The following is a 20727-nucleotide window of genomic DNA, read 5'->3' on the forward strand; positions in this document are numbered from 1 at the left end:
AGAAGCGGACGCGGGAAAGACAGCAGGGCGGAGCTATGAAGTCAAAGCCACGCTAATGTTCAGCAGCCAATAGCTGAAGAGTAGCAATGCCGTTGTAACCACTTAGACGTCGCAAAGGCGGCTACAGTGCAGTGTGCTGTGCAGACAGCGCTTTACCTGTTCTGCAATATAGTGTTGTTAACAGACATGTGCTGTACACGGCTGAGTAGAATTATATGACTGACGTATCTATGGGTTAAGCCTAGCGAATGCATGCCGTTATTAAACAGTGCCCGCATCAAAAATGGCGGCGCTAGGGCATGTTATAGTGGCAGCAGCTCCCAGGTAAGTTGTTACTAGTGCTCGGACCACGTCAGGTACCCGGATGCGGAAGAGCTGAGTCGGGGTTTCGTGTGTAGCGTGCTCGCTGTGCCCTGAGTGACCAACCTGGGACCCGAGTGGAGTGGATGTAGGTATAGCGCCCGCATCAGCTGCTATTCTTTATACAGGGACGATATATGGCCGGTATAGTGGGAGAACAACGGTGTCATAACACTAGGATTAGAAATGACCTAGAGGTCACGTGTTATGGTTTATGCCTGTAGGGATGGAAGCCAGATGACTGATTTAGTACGAGAGTAAATGGGATGACACAGTGCTAATTTGGTGTGGCAATTCTGTGCAAGATGAGATATATAGATATATATATATATCTATATATAATAAATTTCTTTCTGCTATAAAACATCCAATTAAAAAAAAAAAAGGAAAAATATAATTTCTTATAAAATTTAGGCCGAAATGTGTTTTGCATATTTATAATAAAAAAAATCCCAATAAGCGTATATTTGATTGGTTTGCGCAAAAGTTATAGTATCTACAAACTATGGGATGTTTTTATTTATTTTTTTGCAAAACTGTACTGCTTGTAAATGCAGAATAGCCACATTTTTTGGCGTTATCTTTCAGATTAAGTGTTTTTTAACTTAATCTGCAGGATGTGGAAACCTTACAAAGATCTGCACAAATTTAATGGGGTGGGCAACTACATGGCAAATGAGGTTTAATGTGGGGGAAAAATGTAAATAATGCATTTGGGTGGCAAAAATATGAATGCAATCTATACACTGGGGGAGAACCTCTGGAGGAATCTAGGATGGAAAAGGACCTGGAGGTCCTAGTAGATGATAGGTTCAGCAATGGCATACAATGCCAAGCTGCTAATTAAGCAAACAGAATATTGTCATGCCAACTCCAGAGATAAAACGACAATTCTCCCGCTCTACAAGACTCTGGTCCGGCCGCACCTGGGGTATGCTGTCCAGTTCTGGGCACCAGTCCTCAGGAAGGATGTACTGGAAATGGAGCGAGTACAAAGAAGGGCAACAAAGCTAATAAAGGGTCTGGAGGATATTAGTTATGCGGAAAGGTTGCGAGCACTGAACTTATCCTCTCTGGAGAAGAGACGCTTGAGAGGGGATATGATTTCAATATACAAATACCATACTGGTGACCCCCCCAATAGGGATAAAACTTTTTTGCAGAAAGGAGTTTAACAAGACTCGTGGCCACTCATTAAAATTAGAAGAAAAGAGGTTTCCATTTTCTCTGCTTTCCAGGTTTCCATCTTGTTGTTTTAGAACTCTATTTTATCCAATCAGTCTCTCAGGTCTGGCTTTTCACTATTTAGCCGGTTTTTTGGAATCGGGCCTTTTGCCGACATAAGCAGTATCGGAGTGATTGTTTTCCTTGTCTGTCTCCTTGATTTTTAATTTTTTTAAATCCTGGAACAGGCACATCTGAAAATTATATGCAAAGTTTTCTTTAGTTATTTCCACTATCTCCTCCCAGAACGCCTTTATTTTCGGGCACTCCCACCATATGTGCAGCATTGTTGCCTTTTGGTTACATTTCATCCAGCATAGTGGGGAGCTCTCCGCTTGATATCGGCTTATTCTAACCAGTGTCCAGTACCGCCTGGCTATTTGTAATTCATCTCTATGGTTCTCATGCTAAAAAGATGGAGACCTGGTCCCCAACCAGGTCACCACAAAGGACATGTGGGCAATGTGGACTATCACGGTACAGTAACATAATTAGATAAAGAATCAATAGCAAGTATACAGTTAAAAAATAATTTAATAATACAAAAAATTACACATAACAATAATTCATAGGGACAATTCATCACAGAATACAGCTCGACTAGTTTCGCGGATCATTGCCGCTTCATCAGGAAAGTATCTGCAGATCAATAAATAGAAAGACAATATAACCATAAAACAAAAAGAAGATTATATCATGATGTTTAAACAAATAATAAATCCATGGGAGGGGGAAAGAAAAGGGGGCAGAACTGCTTACCCTCGGGGACTTGGGTCCATTATGTTTTGTAGCTCCCCCGAGTCGCCGTGGGAGGCCCCCTCTTTGGTGGTTATACCCTGCGATCGGGTCATGTTGGGACGAGGGTAAGCAGTCCTGCCCCCTTTTCTTTCCCCCTCCCATGGATTTATTATTTGTTAAAACATCATGATATAATCTTCTTTTTGTTTTATGGTTATATTGTCTTTCTATTTATTGATCTGCAGATACTTTCCTGATGAATCGGCAATGATCCGCGAAACTAGTCGAGCTGTATTCTGTGATGAATTGTCCCTATGAATTATTATGTGTAATTTTTTGTATTATTAAATTATTTTTTAACTGTATACTTGCTATTGATTCTTTATCTAATTATGTTACTGTACCGTGATAGTCCACATTGCCCACATGTCCTTTGTGGTGACCTGGTTGGGCACCAGATCTCCATCTTTTTAGTCTAAGAAACTCTGGGTGAAGGTACAAGTTTACTCATATCTACTATAAAAATTCATTATAGAGACCATAAAATAAATTTTCTATGGTTCTCATGTCTCGAGCCCCGTCGTGGACTGCTCTAATCATCCTCTTCCCTTGTTCTTCATCAAGCTTTAACTCCAATTCATTTTCCCATTGGACTAGGTAGGCTGGTCTTTCTTGTCCTTCTAGTTCTGTAAGTATATCATACATTTTAGAAATTCCTTTCTTTAAAGGATAATGTAAATAGCAGAGCTTTTTCAGGGGCATCTTTTCTGCATCCCCTCTTATTGGCATTTGGAGTGATTTTACAAAATGTGTTAAAGCGGGAGTCCACTGGGACTCCGCGTTTTTTTTTTTTTTTTTTTTTTTTTAAAAGCCAGCAGCTACAAATACTGCAGCTGCTGACTTTTAAATAGTGACACTTACCTGTCCAGCGCGCCCGCGATGTCGGCACCCGAAGCCGATCGCTCGCTCGGCTGCCGGGTCCCGCCGCCATCTTGGGTATGGGAATCAGGAAATGGAGCCTTTCGGCTTCATTTCCCGGTTCCCTACTGTGCATGCGCGAGCCGCGCGGCGCAATCCGGACGGTCCCCGCTGCCTCTGGGAGCTGTGTGTTTCCCAGCAGGCAGCGGGGCACTTGCTGAAGGGGGCGGGCGCTTGCGGAACAGGGGCGTAACGTACGCCCCGTTCCGCAGAGAGCTAGCCCGGAAGTGGGTGCAGTTACCTGGATTATCCAGGTAACTGCACCCCCCTCCCCCCTGAAAGGTGCCGATTGTGGCGCCGGAGGGGGGGGGGGATTCCGATGAGCGGAGGTCCATTTTAGGGTGGACCTCCGCTTTAATTGTATTAAATTCCAATCATTTTAATTTCAATTTCGTTTTTTTTTTTTTCTGAGCCCTAGGTATCTCATTTCCAGGTGCAAAAAAATTGGTTCCTGTAAGTGCCATTAACGGAGAGTTGTGCTCCCATTTCTCTCTCCGACATAGTGTGTCCCATATTTTAAACACATTTTTAGTCAACGTGTGTAAATCTTGTCCCAATGTCCTATATTTTTGTGGTACCTATATATTTTTGTGCAAAGTGCTTCTACTAATGCCATGTACACACGTAGCGGACTATCCGACGGACTTAGTCTGGCGGACTTCCCGCCAGACTTCCCGCCAGACTTCCCGCCAGACTTCCCGCCAGACTATCCGTCGGACTTTCTGAACGGGCTACTTGCCCACACACAGCACTTTTTCAGCGGACTAATACGGCGTACTAAGTCCGCCGTACTATCCGCCCTACTTTTGAAATGAGCGGGCCTCCAGGTAGGCAGGGCCCGCGAAGGAGACGTCGCTGGCCCCGCCACCTGGTATGGACTTAAAGGGGAACCCCAACGCCGAAAAAATCGGCGTGGGGGGTTCCCCCCAGGTCCACATCAGACCCTTGTCCGAGCACGCTACCCGGCCGACCAGGAAAAGGGGGGGGGGTGAGTGAGCGCCCCCCCCCTCCTGAGCTGTACCAGGCCGCGTGCCCTCAACATTGGGGGGGTGCCTTGGGGAAGGGGGGGCCACGAGCCCCCCCCCCCACCCCAAAGCACCTTGTCCCCATGTTGATGAGGACAAGGGCCTCTTCCCGACAACCCTGGCCGTTGGTTGTCGGGATCTGCGGGCGGGGGGCTTATCGGAAACCGGGAGCACCCTTTAATAAGGGGGCCCCCGGATACCGGCCCCCCACCCTATGTGAATGAGTATGGGGTACAATGTACCCCTACCCATTCACCTGTGAAAAAAAGTACAAAAAAAACACAACACAAGGTGAAAATAGTTTATTGCACAGCTCCGGGGGTCTTCCGTCTTCTGGGGTATTCTCGCCGGACTCCTCCGCTATCTTCTGCTAGCTCTTTTGCTAGCGGAGGAGCCCGGCTTTCTTCCTCGCCACCGCCCTCTTCTTCCAACTTCGGGGGGTCTTGTCCCCCTCTTCGGTTCTTCTGCCGGGCCACCGCGCCTTCTTATAGCTCTTTTACAGGCGGTGGCCCAGTCCTCTGTCGCCGCCGCCTTCTCTTCTTCTCTTCAGATGTTGACTCGTCGTTCCCTCCGCTCACAATGACTGGGGACCGGGCACGGCGACTTATATAGGGACATCACCGGATGATGTCCCCGCCCATTATGGTGTCACAGTCCCAGAGGATGCTGGGACTGTGACATCATAATAGGCGGGGACATCATCCGGTGATGTCCCTATATAAGTCGCCGCGCGCCCGGTCCCCAGTCATTGTGAGCGGAGGGAACGACGAGTCAACATCTGAAGAGAAGAAGAGAAGGCGGCGGCGACAGAGGACTGGGCCACCGCCTGTAAAAGAGCTATAAGAAGGCGCGGTGGCCCGGCAGAAGAACCGAAGAGGGGGACAAGACCCCCCGAAGTTGGAAGAAGAGGGCGGTGGCGAGGAAGAAAGCCGGGCTCCTCCGCTAGCAAAAGAGCTAGCAGAAGATAGCGGAGGAGTCCGGCGAGAATACCCCAGAAGACGGAAGACCCCCGGAGCTGTGCAATAAACTATTTTCACCTTGTGTTGTGTTTTTTTTGTACTTTTTTTCACAGGTGAATGGGTAGGGGTACATTGTACCCCATACTCATTCACATAGGGTGGGGGGCCGGTATCCGGGGGCCCCCTTATTAAAGGGTGCTCCCGGATTCCGATAAGCCCCCCGCCCGCAGACCCCGACAACCAACGGCCAGGGTTGTCGGGAAGAGGCCCTTGTCCTCATCAACATGGGGACAAGGTGCTTTGGGGTGGGGGGGGCGCGCGGCCCCCCCTTCCCCAAGGCACTCCCCCAATGTTGAGGGCACGCGGCCTGGTACAGCTCAGGAGGGGGGGGCGCTCACTCATCCCCCCTTTTCCTGGTCGGCCGGGTAGCGTGCTCGGACAAGGGTCTGATGTGGACCTGGGGGGAACCCCCCACGCCGTTTTTTTTTCGGCGTTGGGGTTCCCCTTTAAGTCCATACCAGGTGGCGGGGCCAGCGACGTCTCCTTCGCGGGCCCTGTCGGGAAGAGGCCCTTGTCTTCATCAACATGGGGACAAGGTGCTTTGGGGTGGGGGGGGCCGCGTGGCCCCCCCTTCCCCAAGGCACCCCCCCATGTTGAGGGCACGCGGCCTGGGACGGCTCGGGGGGGGGGGCTCGCTCGCCCCCCCCCCCCCTTTCCTGGCCGGCTGGGTAGCGTGCTTGGACAAGGGTCTGATGTGGACCTTGGGGGAACCCCCACGCCGATTTATTTATTTATTTTTTTCGGCATTGGGGTTCCCCTTTAAGTCCATACCAGGTGGCGGGGCCAGCGACGTCTCCTTCGTGGGCCCCGCCTACCTGGAGACCCGCTCGAAATGAGCGGACTTTTCTCCGGGCAGGAAAAGTCCATTCATTTCAAAAGTATGGCGGACTGGCATACCCATGGCCGGCTTGTCCGCCGAAATGCGAGTCCGGCGGGAAGATTGGAGTGCAAAACTACTTTCTAAGTCCGCCGTACTTTTGGGTCAAAAAAGTATGCCGGAGGCTACACACGGGGGGGATTGTCCGGCGGACTTGAGTTTGCCGGACTTTTCCACCCAATTGTTTGATCGTGTGTACGCGGCATTAGTGTCTTCTATTTCCACCCTTCTTTTTTTTTTTTATTTATTTATTTATTTATTTTTTTTTTCAGCACTTTCCGTCGTCCATTCTATCATTCGTGTCAATATTACGGCTTTATAATATCTGTATATATCTGGAGTTGCCAGTCCACCATTTTCCCAGGAGGTTTAACCTTAAACTACATGGAGGGTTCTTTATTGTAAGATCGGCAAGGATGTGGAATTTCCTTCTACAGGTGGTGGCCTCAGTAGGGAGCATTGATAGTTTTGAAGCTATTAGATAAGCACCTGAACGACCAAAACATATGTAATACTGACATATAATCACACACAGGTTGGACTTGTCATTTTCTACCGTAACTACTATGAGGCCTTATACTACAAGGGCTCTTGCACATGGCCAGAGCTGCCCTAGGCAAGACAAAAATCTGGGGGGCGTGCCCCCCATCTAAATTTGTCCCACCCCAGCCACAGTATACCGTTCTTGTTTCAGGGTCTAATGAAGAAGCTGCAGCCATTCACAGTGAACAGCTGCAAATTCCTCATCAGACCTTGAGATTTGATTTGTCCGAGTGCCACATATGTAGTCAGCAGGGCAGAGGACAGGAGATGGGGGTCAGCGGGGTAGAGGACAGGGCCAGTGAGTCGGGGGATGAGGTCAGCAGGGCAGAAGACAGGGTTGGCGAGTCGGGGGATTAGGTCAGCTGGGCAGTCGGTGGGTCAGGGGGGGTGAGGTTGGGGGGGGGTAGAGGACGGGGTCAGTGGGCCAGGGAATGATGTCAGCAGGGCATGTGGTCAATGTGGCAGAGGTTGGGTCCAGCAAGGCATAGGACGAACTCATACCTGTGACCAATGATTGCAGTGTGATCCCAGTAGGGTATATACAATGTAGTGTTTTGTCTGGAAGTTGCAGCATTTTCCCCTCCTACCCTCTAGTGACAGGCAGCAAGGACACACACAGACTGCAGTGATCTCACACTATCCCATCTGCAGTCACCCCCCAGGGTCACATAGCCCAGATGGGGATCCCCAGGTGTCATCACTGACCTGTGAGGCGCTTCTTTTGGATTTTCTTCCATAGCAGGTCCCAGGCTTTGGTGGGGGAGTTCTTTAACTTCATCATCATCCTGGCTCCTTCCCTAGACCGCTCTGCATGTGAGTGTCCTGACAGGAGGAGGAGGAGGAGCAGTACCGCACACATCACCCGGCTCCACCCTGCACACAGCCTCCTTCTGGGAATTGGCAGTGGACAGAGCCAACCCTCCCGCCCCCCACAGCGGAGCCCTGCGGGGTCAGGAAGTCCGAGACAGGCAGAAGGAGCAGAGGCGGCTCTTTATTTAGGTAAATCAGGCGGCGACAATGCCTAAAGAGTCTCCTCTGCTCTTTTGCCTGGGGGACGGAACCTCCCCCCTGAATAATGGCACCCAAGGCAAAATCTTTGTTTGCCTTGCGGTCGATACACCCCTGTTGTACAGCCCTACAGAGTAAAATAAAGTGTTGCCCAGGAGCCATAGGTGCAGCATAATTCTTCCCATTGACATGTATTACAGAATACACTGCTATACATGCTTAACTGCTGGTACACTCATTTGCGCTGGTATGGCATATTTATGAAAGCGGAATGTTTTATGGTTGAAAAATATACCCATAATTGTAAATGTGAGTGCCGACAGCATGTCAACAAACAAAATATGATGCAGCTGTGGCTCCCAGGCACCACAACAACAGACATATTTTACTTTGTATGACCATGGGCAAGAGCCCCTATTGGCTTGTTGACAAGTACACTGTTGGTGGCAAATTTTATGTTATATATATATATATATATATATATATATATATATATATATATATATATATATATATATATATATATATATACACTATTTGTCGTTTTTAGGCACAGCTATCACTGGTGTGTTATCGGTGGATATGGAGTTTGAAAGTAATTCTAGGAATTTTTTATATATCGCCATCCTTCCTGAGCCTGGATTGGCTCTGTGATGTCAGCAGATGTGGGGGGGGGGGGGAGGAGAGTACAGCCAAATGAGCTTGAACAATGGGGAGCACATTCTTGTTTATCTTCAGAAGCCAGGCAGTCTCACCTTTCTAGCAAGTGCTTCTAGGGGTTAAGGAAACCCGCTTCCCCGAACATTTACAGAAAAGACTCATAGTTTTCATTTGTTTCCTCCTGGTTGCTCAGTTATGCAGTGCTGCTGGACTTTGGACAGATTTTTAAAAACTGGAGGAGAGAAGAGTGTTTTTCTTGTGGGAAGAGAAAATGCATGCCATAACTTTTTTTTATTGGCTAAGCATATTTAAGCGTAAGCTTATTATATATAGTTCTTTATCAAGCATGGTGTTGAGCAAATCACTTACTTTTCCTTTTAGAATTTTATGTTAGAAGCCATGGATATGGATCAATGGAATACTTAAACTGTTCATATTAGCGAGCTGTCATTTTCTAAAGTGCATGCAAACACTGAATTACAGTTGTAATCTGATCCATTGCTAGTTACATAAAACACACACGTCCTACAAACTGAATTTCAGCTGATCAAAATCTGTGTATATAATTGCATCTGTTTGTTAAAGAGAAGTATAGAGGTTACTAACTTCTGCCAATGCTAGTTGCCTGGCTGGTATGCTGATTCTCTCGTTTCAATACTGTGAGCCACTGAGCAGGATAGTTGGGCAGATAAGGAATTGTGACTTAAAGTTCACCACGTACATTTTTTTAACTTTTAAACAAGTAATGTTTATTGAACATTAATGCAGAGATTACAATCACAGTGGCATACACCGAACATTCAAAAGGCGTTGCGTCATAACCATAACAGTAGATAAAAGACATTTTTCCATTACAGTAGCGATTATGTATCACAGTCAAGGAAAGTCCTAACATTGACATGTTATTTACTGTAACAGTACATCAAATTCCCTCATCACACGTGGCAGCCTCCTGCAGCCATTTATCCCATATTCTATGATATTTAGCTTGGCAACCCCTATTTTTATATAAGAATTTTTTGTATGGGAGCGTAAGATTAACTTCCCGTTTCCAGTCCTCAACCCGGGGTGGAAGGGGCCTCATCCACTGTCTAGCTATCACTTTTCGAACAGAAAACAAGGTTTCCTGCAGGAAAGTGCCAGTAGTTTTATCTAATACGTCAGGAAATATCCCTAGTAGACAAGGTTTGGGGTCTAGAGCCAAGGGCGAGCCCATAACATCATGTAGAAATGATACTACTTGTTTCCAAAGTTCCTGCAGTTTGGGGCAAGACCAGATAAGATGGAAGAATGTCCCAGTCTCAAGAGTACACATCGGGCAGAGCACAGATTGATTCATATTATATTTGGCGGTCCTGAGTGGGGTGAGGTATGCTTTATGCACTGTAAATCTGAGAAAGCCTGTCCTGGAGCCTAGGCGACACCAACTTGCACGTCTCCAGAGCCTCCTCCCATTCCTCGTCTGTCAGTTCACCCACATCACCCTCCCAGCGGGACTTCAGAGCATACGCTAGTCTCGCCGAGACGGGGGCCGTAAGCATACCATAAAAGCACGAGATAAGCTTTTTGGGATCAGTGTCCTTCACTATGGCGACAATAGGATTGGGAGCAGGCCAAGGCAATGACTGCGGGAATTGTGTTCTAAGTGCATGTTGAACCTGTAGGTACTGAAATAGCATAGTGTTTGGAATACCATATTCCTCCTGCAGCGCCTGAAACGTTTTAATAGTACCATGGTGAATCAGGTGATGCAGGTAGTATATTCCCCTCGATACCCATAACTGAACACTCTGGATCTTTTGAAGTTCCGGCAATTGTTTGTTATGCCAAAGTGGGGTATAGTCATTTGGTGATGCAACATTCAGTTTAGTGGATGCCAGATCCCAAATCTTTCTGTAATGAAAAAGCATGGAGTGTTTACCTGGCTCCATGACTGAGCTCCCCGCCCCCGTCGAGATAGCAGCTATTGGATCATCTGCCATTTGTGCCCAAGTAGGGGAGAGAAGGGTAAGAAAACGTTGTTTATCAGTCTTGTCTACATGGAAAAGCTGAGACAGTTGTGAGGCAACATAGTAATGATTTAGATCTGGAAGAGCCATGCCCCCCATATCAGTCGGGCTTTTCAAAGCCTGCCAAGCAAGCTTGTGTCTATTATTCCCCCATACAAAGGGTCTAAGGAGACTTTCAAGGGATTTAAAGTATTTCAGCGGCAAATATACCGGGGCATGCCACAACACATACAGTATTTTAGGTAATAGGACCATTTTAATCAGATTAACGCGCCCCCAAACCCCAAGGGGGAGACGAGACCAGGCCTGAATCTTAGTACGCACCAGGGAGAATAATGGTTCTACATTCAGCACAATGTAATCTGCTGGATTCCTAGAGACATATACCCCCAGATACTTAATAGTGCCGACTCGCTGAAGAGGCAGACTGGCCTGACATTCTGACTGTGGAAAACTGTCAATAGGCAAAATTTGGGATTTTTCCCAATTTATACGAAGACCGGAAAAGCTACCGAACCACTCTATCTTTTGTAGGGCCTTTGCGAGGGAAGGGCCCGAGTCCGCCAGGTATAACAGCGTGTCGTCAGCATATTGACTGATTTTTTCGGTTAGTCGACCCATCGTCAGTCCCCTGATCGCAGGGTCCTCACGAATCGACACCGCTAAAGGTTCAGCAACCAAGGCATATAGTAGCGGGGACAGTGGGCACCCCTGTCTGGTACCTCTACTAAGGCCAAACTCCCGGGAGGACCACCCATTCGCCACCACCTTAGCCGTTGGGCGATGATACAGCAGCTTCACCCACCGGATAAAGTTCGGGCCAAAGCCGTATCCCGCTAGACACTTCCACAGATACTCCCATTCCACTGAGTCAAATGCCTTAGCCGTGTCAAGTGTCACCACCACACGCTCACCCACTGCCTCATGTGTTGCCTGTAGATTTATATAGAGCCTGCGTCGATTGAACGATGTATTCCGCCCCGGCATAAAGCCCGCCTGGTCAGCCTGAATCAGGCTAAGGATCACTCCGTTCAATCTAGTAGCAAGTATTTTAGCTAAAATCTTAATATCTACCTGCAATAGGGAGATTGGGCGGTATGATTCCGGGAAACCCGGATCCTTGCCAGGTTTGGGAATCAAAACTATCGTTGCCTCCCTGATGGACGGAGGCAATGTCAGTGTATCAAAAAGACTCCCGTAGAGGGCAAGAAGCTTAGGCGCCAGCACGTCTTGGTAACGGGAATAAAATTCGATAGGAAGACCATCTGACCCCGGCGACTTGGATTTGGCAAATTCCGCTATAGCACCCACTATTTCATCGGTGGTCAGGGGGGCCTCCAGAGCCTGCACCTGTTCCTCCGTAACCTGGGGGAGGGAAACCTGAGCCAAAAAGCCGTCCATCGGAGTGGTGTCGTCGGAGACTGTAGTGGTGTATAGGTCCGCGAAAAAGTCCCGAAATCTAGCTGTCACCTCAGAAGGGTCCGTGATCATTGTATCACCCTGACCCCGCAAAGAAATAACAACCGGGGGCCTGTCTTCCCTGTGTACCAAATATGCTAGCAACTTACCAGCTCTTTCCCCGGATTCAAAGTATTTTTGTTTGGTAAAAAAAAGTTTGTCGGGCCTTGTCTTGGTGTAGCTGAGAAACCACCCTCGACTGTAGTCTAAGTGCATCTGCGTTTGCCGTAGACGGGTCATCTATGTAGGTGCGTTCCCTGGAGCTCAAATCAGCCTCAGCCTCAATAATGACAGTGGCCGAGTCAGCTTTGAGCCTATTAATGTGGGCAGTCAGCACCGATCGAGCGTGTAATTTAAATGTATCCCACACTGCTGGAACTGAGGCCGTGTGGTCATTATCCTCAAAATTTTTTATCCACTCCGCTTCAATAGTGTCATCTTCGGGTAACAATGTCAGCCAGAACGGATTTAGTCGCCACGCCCGCGGAGGCCTACCCAGGGGCACGTCAAGCACTACAGAGTAGGGGCTGTGGTCCGAAAGTAGTCTGGGGCAGAACAATACTTCCCTGAGTCTGGGAGTGAGTTGTTTAGATATTAGTATAAAGTCAATACGGGAGAGAGAACCATGTGTGGGTGAGAAGCATGAATACTCCTTCTTTTGAGGGAATTTGTGCCTCCAAGTGTCCACAAGGTGAATGGTGGTTATAAGCCTGGACAACCTAGTGGTCCCAGCTTGCCCCACCATCAACTCGGGGGGTTTGAGCCTATCCAGAGAAGGGTTAAGCGTAGTGTTGAAATCCCCCAGCCAGATAACAGGAACCGCCGGATGTCTGGACATAAAAGACAGACCCTCAATAACCAACGTCATGGTAAATGGAGGGGGGATATAGAAGGCCATAATAAGGTAGGGTTCCCCATACAATTTAGCATGTAGAAAAACAAACCTGCCCTGTGGGTCAGTAAGAATTTCGCAAAGTTCAAATTGGACAGACTTAGCAACAAGTACCGAAACCCCCCTTGAATGAGACGTGTAGGTGGAATGAAATGCCCACCCTATCCAAGGGCGTTTAAGGGCCATCTGCAGTCCACCCTCCACATGCGTCTCAACTAGCACCATCACTTCCGCCCTTTGCTTTTTGAGGAACGTGAAGGCTGCCGCGCGCTTAATTTTATCGCGCAGGCCCCTCACGTTCCAGGTAAGAAACCGTATAGATGCCATAAAGATTCATATAAAGCAATAGGTGCAGTCGGCTTACCCCCTAACAGCCCTCCTATAAACACACCCCAATACAGTCGTGTTTGATCAAGCCCAAACAGGGGCTGTAGAAGCAGTAGTGGTAAAAAACATTCAGTAAAAGTAACACTTAGTTCAGATACATACTTCGATATATTTATAGTAATCTTCTGCATAGAAACCCTAACCAAACCATCCCCCTCCCCCCACCCTACCCTGCACCAACCCCAACTTGTGCGGGTATGTTCCCTGAAAAACCAAACATGTCTGGCTGGGAAAACCAGTTTCATTAAATCAATAAAAAGGTTTAGAACAATAAGTCTGGAAGAGGGTCGCGGCCACCGGCACCAGACGGCAAGGCAAAGCAAAGCCCCCTGTATAACAGTACACAGTGGTGACCCGGGTAAATAGGCAAAAGTGCCGGTTGCCGTCCAGTTCCAGTGATCAGCTCCCTCTTGACAAGAAGAAGTCCCAGCGGACAATGGAGCAGTGTTCCGCTGCACCGTGCAATTAGCCCGTAGGCCTAACATGTCTCCCCTTGCTCCGGGAGAAAAAAAAAAGGGGAAAACCAAAATTGTTGAAATAAAGCAAACAGGTATGTATTGCAGAAAAGGTCCCCCAACAGGGACACTAAGAAAAAAGGAAAAAAGTTGATCCATGAACGTTGACACCATCACCCGGCGCAAATGTCCCAGAATCGGAAAGTTCAGCAGATCTCAAAGTAGAAAAGGGCATAAAGGTAACATACGTCGCAGATGCAAGCACCCTGGCGATAATAGAGCAGCAAGTAGAGATCAGGCGACCTGCCACAGTTCCAGAACACCAGGGGAGAGACGAAAAAAATTTGTTAGCTCACATGTCCCAATGGGTCTCAGGCAGCTCCATCTTGAGGCCCTCTGCGTTACAACCATGCTATGACCTCTCTGGGTTGTTCAAAGAAGATCGCCCGGTCTCCTGCCTCCACCCTGAGGCGTGCTGGGAATAGCATAGAGTATTTCACTTGCTGTGCACGCAGTAATCGTTTGGCCTCCATGAAACTCTGTCGGCGTTTCTGGACGTCCGCGGAAAAATCAGGGAAGATTGCAACTTTAATATTGCCCACAGGAATATTACCCTTTTCCCGAGCCATGCGGAGGGCCGCGTCTCTGTCCTTATAGTTCAGGAGTTTTGCAATAAAGGTGCGTGGAGGTGCACCCTGAGGTGGAGGCCTGGCAGGCATACGATGCGCGCGTTCAACCGCCAGCATGGGGGAAAAAGACTCTCGGCCATAGGTACTTATCAGCAATTGTTCCAGAAAAGTTGTGGGGTCCTTACCTTCAGCCCCCTCCGGGAGACCAATCAATCGGATGTTGCATCTGCGTATACGATTTTCCATTTCGTCCTGTTTAGCAATCAGGAGATCTATTTGCTTCTGCATGTGGTCAGCATCACTTTGCAGTGGTGGGAGAGCGTCTTCCATATTACTGATACGGGTCTCAGTCTCCCTCACCCGGTCGCGCAGTTTCTGAAAGTCTTGCCTCAATAAAGAGATGTCCGTTTGCACTTCCTCAATTTGGGATGTAAGGGACGTGCGGCACAATGTAATGGCTTCAAGAAGCCTGTCCGTGTCTCCCGCCACACGCGGCCCTCCCGGCTCCTCCGCGCCGCCATTTTCCTCCCCCTCCTCACTCACATGTCGGCGATATTGTGACAATCGCGCCGCCGCCGATTGTCGGGATTTCGAGGGAGACATACGTGCCGGAATGGAGGGATGCCTGCCAGACGTGGTTAGGTGAGTATCGGTGCTGTGGTGTCACAGGATCAGTGTGGGAGACAGGATTCCTCGGCGGAGCTCCGGAGACATGCGTCCTACTCCATGCAAGGTCAGGCCACGCCCCCCCCCCCACCACGTACATTTCAACCTAGTTGTGCAATCTCCTTTAGATTTGTAGTGCAAGGGCCTGCCTGATTGGGGACAGATTAGATTCTCATATTTAAATAATTTTGGTAGCTCTAATCTTGGTAGGTTTTAAAGGATATGTTCACCTTTTTGTGACATGTTTAACCCATTATCTGGGTGTAACATGTTACAAAACCACTGGCCTCTACAGTGAGCAGGGACTCTTCTACCCCTGATTATTTTTCTTTTACAATCTTAAAAAAAAAAGCGATTGTGTGGTGCTCTGCCTGCCCTAGCCCCATAGTTTATTCATAGTGTTCTGTGAATGGAAAAACTACAAGTACAGACAGCCATTGTGACTATCAGCTTGTAGTTCTAAATGAACTATCCGGGTGCTGATGAGCGTGGTAGTTCTTTGAGTTTTCATTGTGTAACTGCCTGCCCATGTCGGAGGTACGGGCAGACAGCTAAACAGTCTGCAGGACCAGGGCGTCACACCCACAATCTGCTAATCATGGGTGCAGTGCTTTATAGGGTCTAAGTAAAAAATAAAATGCATAATATATATTAAATTTTTTTCCTGCAAAAATGTAAAAAAAAAAAAGTGAGCTTATCCTTTCACCCTAGGTTCACACTTATGCATATTTTCTTTTTTAGTGCATTTTTTTTAGTTTGCAGAAACGCACTGCAGTCCATTTAAATGATTTCCTATAGTATGGGTTCACATTATGTTTTTCAGCTGGTGCATTTTTGGAAAGGGACTTGTATTTTTTTTTTTTTTTTTCGCAGCAGATTGCGTTTTGTGTGAAGTAGACTTCAATGGGCCCGCACCAAAAATGCAAGTGGTGCATTTTTTTTTTATTTTTTTTTTTTATTCGTTTCCATGCATTTTAGCATTTTTTTTTCTCTCCATAACACACTGTGCACATAGCTGGTTGCTAAGCAGGCCAGGAAGCCAGTGAGTCACCAGCTGTCATCAGGCTGCCCCTCTGACAGCTAAATGTACAAACAAGCATTGCTTTTTTAGGGGAACCCCACACCAAAATGTGAAAAAAAGTGTGGGGTTCCCCCCAAAATACATGCCAGACCCTTATACAAGCATGCAGACCAGCAGGTTAGCAAAAAGAGGACCTCCTCAACCATTCCAGGCCACATGCCCACCATATGGGGGGGTGCTTTCGGCTGAGGGGGGGCAGTGATGTCATCTGGTGGCACAACCCTCCTGTGACATCAGCCCAGCATGCATTGGTCTTTCCACTTCCGGATGATGGCCCCAACAGTACTCTTTGGAAGTTTAGAAATACTTCTGTTACCAATGCCATCAGTATGTTTTGCAGCAACAAGGTTAAGAAGGTCTTGCTTTTACCCATCAAGATTGTTTTCTAATTACTGATAGATTTAAGCTGGCGTCTTGGCTTTCCAAGCCTTTTTGCACCTCCCTTTCTTCATGTGTTCAATATTTTTTTCCTGTGTCATGCCGTTTTATTTCACATAACTTACATTTTTGAACGTATTTGTTTTGTATGTATGGATTGCATGGGTTGTTACGGACATGTGGTGAAAACGTCAGGTCAATAAGCACCTTTAGAAATCTATTTAGCTAGAAAAATGGTGCCGTGTTCAATGCTTATTTTAAACCCCCCCGGGGTCAGAGATTTGTCTTGGGGGTTAAATACACTGCATAGCACACCCTAAACTCTGCACTGTATGCACAGAAGACCCCTGCACTCTGTGTGTAGCGCAGCCCCTGCGCCCTGTCCGTAGCACAGCTTCTGCGCCCCCGCCCTCTGTGCGTAGCATTCTCCAGATACAACTGGCCCTTTAAAGGGAAACCATACTGCTGATGCAGCTTGTGATGAGATTGAGTCTGACACCCCTGTTCTTAGACATTCTGATTCTTGGCTTATATCCCTTTTGTGTAGCTTAGCTTCTTGTTTAGGATTGTTGTCCATGGTGGAACTACACTGCCTACGCAGGGAGGTACTAGAGCCGAGCCAGGTACTGGTAGAGAGAGATGCTAGAATTTTTATTCAGGGGTGTTGGGGGTCGCACACTTGTATACACTATTCTCTTACATTTTGAAAATGTATATTGCAATTATTGCAACTTCATGGTGACTGTGCCCTTGAAATATTGTTACATAGAAGACATTATATCATTTCCTCTTTTACAGAATCCAAAGAATGCAGTAATGTGGTAACAAATACTACTGATTTAATTAATACTTGAAGTGTATACTGCGTTGCATTTCCATCATCAGAATGGATGACATTACAATTTCAGATTGCAGAGAATTACGTGGACCGACAAAGGCAGAATATGAAATGTCAGCCTGTCAGATTGTGACTTTCGAGTTGAATCATGCCTCTCTGGAAAATATGCTCATTAACACCATATCAGACTCCAAGATGTGTTTTGAAGTTCCATTAACAGAGCAGGCTGCCATTGTGTCAGAGGATTTAAATGCATTTCATGTAGATAATTTCAGCAACAAACCACAACCCTCTGACAAATCACTTGTGTTCACAGCAATTAAGCAAACAATAGAACAACTGGACCCGACTGGAGAATCTGTTATTACAATCATTGTGCCAGATGGAGTTTCAGAGAAGCAGCCTGTTCTGACAAGCCAGGTCATTTTGGATGATCGACAGTTCACTAATGAAGAAAACTTTGATGCTGAAAATACATTTTCCAAGGAATCAAGCACAGGTGATGAGCTGCTAGAAACCGAGCATTCATACTGCAAACATGATTTTGACAGGAATCATCTCTGGCAAACCATTGCTAAACTGCAGTCTAAAATAGCACTTCTTGAAGTGCAGGAAAATGTAACTCTCTCTCGTTTAAGATACCTGGAATCTCTGATTGCACAATTAAGACAGGAAAATGTGCTGTCAGATGAAAATATTAAAAAAATTGACTGTCTGAATAGCTTTGATGTTGCTATGGTACAATAAATAATGTAGAGTTTAATGTCATTGTTCACTAAACTGGTCTTCAGTGTTCATCTCACCTGAATGTAGTTGAGAGCCTAGTTACAGTCTGTAGTCTAAAAATTGGGCTAAACAAATTATACTTAAATACAATGGGTATGCATATTCTGACTTAAATTGGTGTTCTGTCTATCCCTTCCAGATCTGGCTGTAATCTAGCAGGAAACAGATCTTGAATTTTGCCTCTGCAGGAGTTTCCTGCGGTAATTACTGATCGCTCTAGCATCTGCCCCCCCCCCAATAGATTTCTATTCGGAGCCTGTATTGGATAAGCCTGCAGGGTCCACCCACGGTGATGTTCTCGCCCCTACCTTTACAATGTAATGTTTAGGTTTGGTTAAAAAGTTTTTGTGCCTAAAGTTTAGTTTAAACATTTTATATAGTGATGATAACTTTTCAGGGTTGCTTATGTTTTTCCTATGGGAAATAGAGAATGGTATGTCAGAAGGCAGTTGTAATGATCAGAAGTTTTGATAGATATGACCACTCAATGCATTTTGTGGGTTAAACTTGGTACTTGCTCAAGTATACATTATACATATGATTTGGAGACTGTAAATAAAAAAAAATAAAAAAAATTGTCTTTTTTTTTCTTTTTGTTCAGTGCTTAATTACGTTTACGCTTATCTGTAGCCATATCGTAACTGGCAGCGATGTAACAAAAAAAACTTTGGTTCTTCCCCTGGAGTTTCACTTCTAGACATAGGCTTGGTGAATAACTTAAAGTGGAACTTTAGTCATAAAATTAAAGGGGTTGTAAAGATTCATGGGGTTTTTTATTTTTATTTTTTCATCTTAATGCAGCCTGCATTCGGTCTCTATGGATGCAGAATGCTGGACTCGGGCGCAAGTTAACCCCCTCGAAAGCGCTTCTCTGAGGGAGTTTTCGGACGTGGGGAGGAGCCGCCAGGGGGACCCCAGAGGTGCAGGGGTCACTCTGTGCAAAAAGAGCTGCACAGTGGAGGTAAGTATATGGTTTTTTTTTTTTTTTTTTTTTTTTAACGATCACTTCATGCTGGCCCCTTTGGCAGGTATAGCTATGTAAAACATTATAAATAAGCGTCTCTACTGTTTAAAATCAAGGAATACACTGTCTCGCACATGCTCAGTTGCTCTCTATTTTTAGGCACTGCCGAAATTGTAGAGTCCGATCTGTTAACAACCTTAAAGCGGAATTAAACCCCCCTTTCCTTTACAGCCCCAGCAGCTGCTTCTGTTTGATATGCAACTGCCATGGTACTGCAGATGTGATCAGTTATGACACCAGTCTTTTGATTGTTTGACAGTTAGCAATCCCCACTTTCCAGGAATGTAATGTGTGTGTGTTTTTTTTTTTTTTAAACTGTTAAATTTATGGGTTTAGTTCTGCTTTTTTATGATGGAGCCCTGGTTTACACTGGAGTGTTTTGAGTTGTCAAAGTGGTGTCAATGGCACCGTCCTAATCGGTGCGATGCTGCGCTGCACCGATTTAAAAAAAGTTGTTTCTGTACTACTTTTTGCGATTATTATTATTATTATTATTATTTTTTTTTTTTCAGGCTACAGTTTACATTGACATCTGTATAGAAACCTTTTAGACCCCTTTCACACCGAGGGTGTTTTGCAGGCGCTATAGCGTTAGAAATAGCGCCTGCAATCCGCCCTCAAACTGCTGTACCATTGTCTCCAGTGTGAAAACCTGAGGGCTTTCACACCGGTGTGATGCACTGGCAGGACGTCAGGAAAAGTTCTGCCAGCAGCTTCTTTGGGGGCGGTGAAGGAGCGGTGTGTTTACCGTTCCTCCACCACTGCTCCCCATTGAAATCAATGGGGCAGTGCTGCACTACCGCCGGCAAAACACTGCCATTGTTTTAACCCTTTCTCGACCGCTAGTGGGGGTAAAAGCGCCCTACTTTTGGCCGGAATGTGCTGCGAAAAATAGCGGTGTTTTACCACCGACGCTATGGGAGTGGCAGTGTGAAAGGGGTCTTACAGATGTCTCTGAAATTTGGGACTGATGGGGCGTTCTACTCGGGTGGTAACTGCTGGTGTGTGTCTGTGCCCAGAGCTTCGGGGGCTGTGGTGGCTCCCTGGTGAACTTGGAGACACTGATGTTGTATTGGGAAGTGACATTAGCAATGCACCCGAATGTCTGTCTGTTTTTCAGTTTACCAGGCAGCACTGGGAGCCACCAGCATCCCTGGACCTCTGGGCACAGACACACCAGCGGTTACCACCGAAGAGTAAATGTTAATGAACACCGTATTCATCATTTATGCTGGAATTATTTTTAAACTTGTGAGTGTATATGTTTGTTAGAAGTTTTTGAGTTCATTAATATTTTAAGTGATAAAAGTTTCTGAAAATATATGTATGGTAATAAGTGATGGTCTCTGAAGGTCACAGAACAGAGAGTACAGAGAGGAGTGGTTTTGCTGAGTAGGTACCCCTATTTTTGAGTTGCTATGTCAAGACAATGGGTGGAGTTATGCTACTTATCTTTAGACTGAACCATATTGGGTATATATGCAAATATGGGTGTTATTAGGATATGCTGACATAACATCATGAAAGAGTATAAGAATGGATTTGGATTATGGAGAGTTAGGGTAGATCGGTGGGAAGAGAAGGAACGTTACACTTTGGAAAAATGTAACACCAGAAGTTCCACATTAGAAACCAACACCATGCTATATGTTACCAGATGTCAATCTTGTCTTTGCTTATCTTCCTGAACAA

The 20727-nt window shown here is 46.4% G+C and overlaps 1 protein-coding gene across 3 annotated transcripts; it reads left to right on the plus strand.

Annotated features, from left to right (window-relative positions):
- Positions 1–95: 95 nt before the first annotated feature.
- THAP5 (THAP domain containing 5) lies at positions 96–18595 on the plus strand. Of its 3 annotated transcripts, none has more exons than XM_077472008.1 (2): positions 96–452; positions 17186–18595. In XM_077472008.1, exon 2 carries the CDS (start codon positions 17274–17276, stop codon positions 17970–17972), a length of 699 nt encoding a protein of 232 aa, XP_077328134.1. In that variant the 5' UTR covers positions 96–452; positions 17186–17273; the 3' UTR covers positions 17973–18595. The 3 variants fall into 3 exon arrangements, with proteins under 3 accessions (XP_077328134.1, XP_077328135.1, XP_077328133.1); XM_077472009.1 differs by having other exon boundaries at positions 96–324; XM_077472007.1 differs by having other exon boundaries at positions 97–448.
- Positions 18596–20727: the final 2132 nt, after the last annotated feature.

This window comes from Lithobates pipiens, unplaced genomic scaffold, assembly GCF_037356315.1.
Source record: "Lithobates pipiens isolate NorthernLeopardFrog02 unplaced genomic scaffold, aLitPip1_a1.2 Scaffold_8, whole genome shotgun sequence".
Taxonomy (NCBI): domain Eukaryota; kingdom Metazoa; phylum Chordata; class Amphibia; order Anura; family Ranidae; genus Lithobates; species Lithobates pipiens.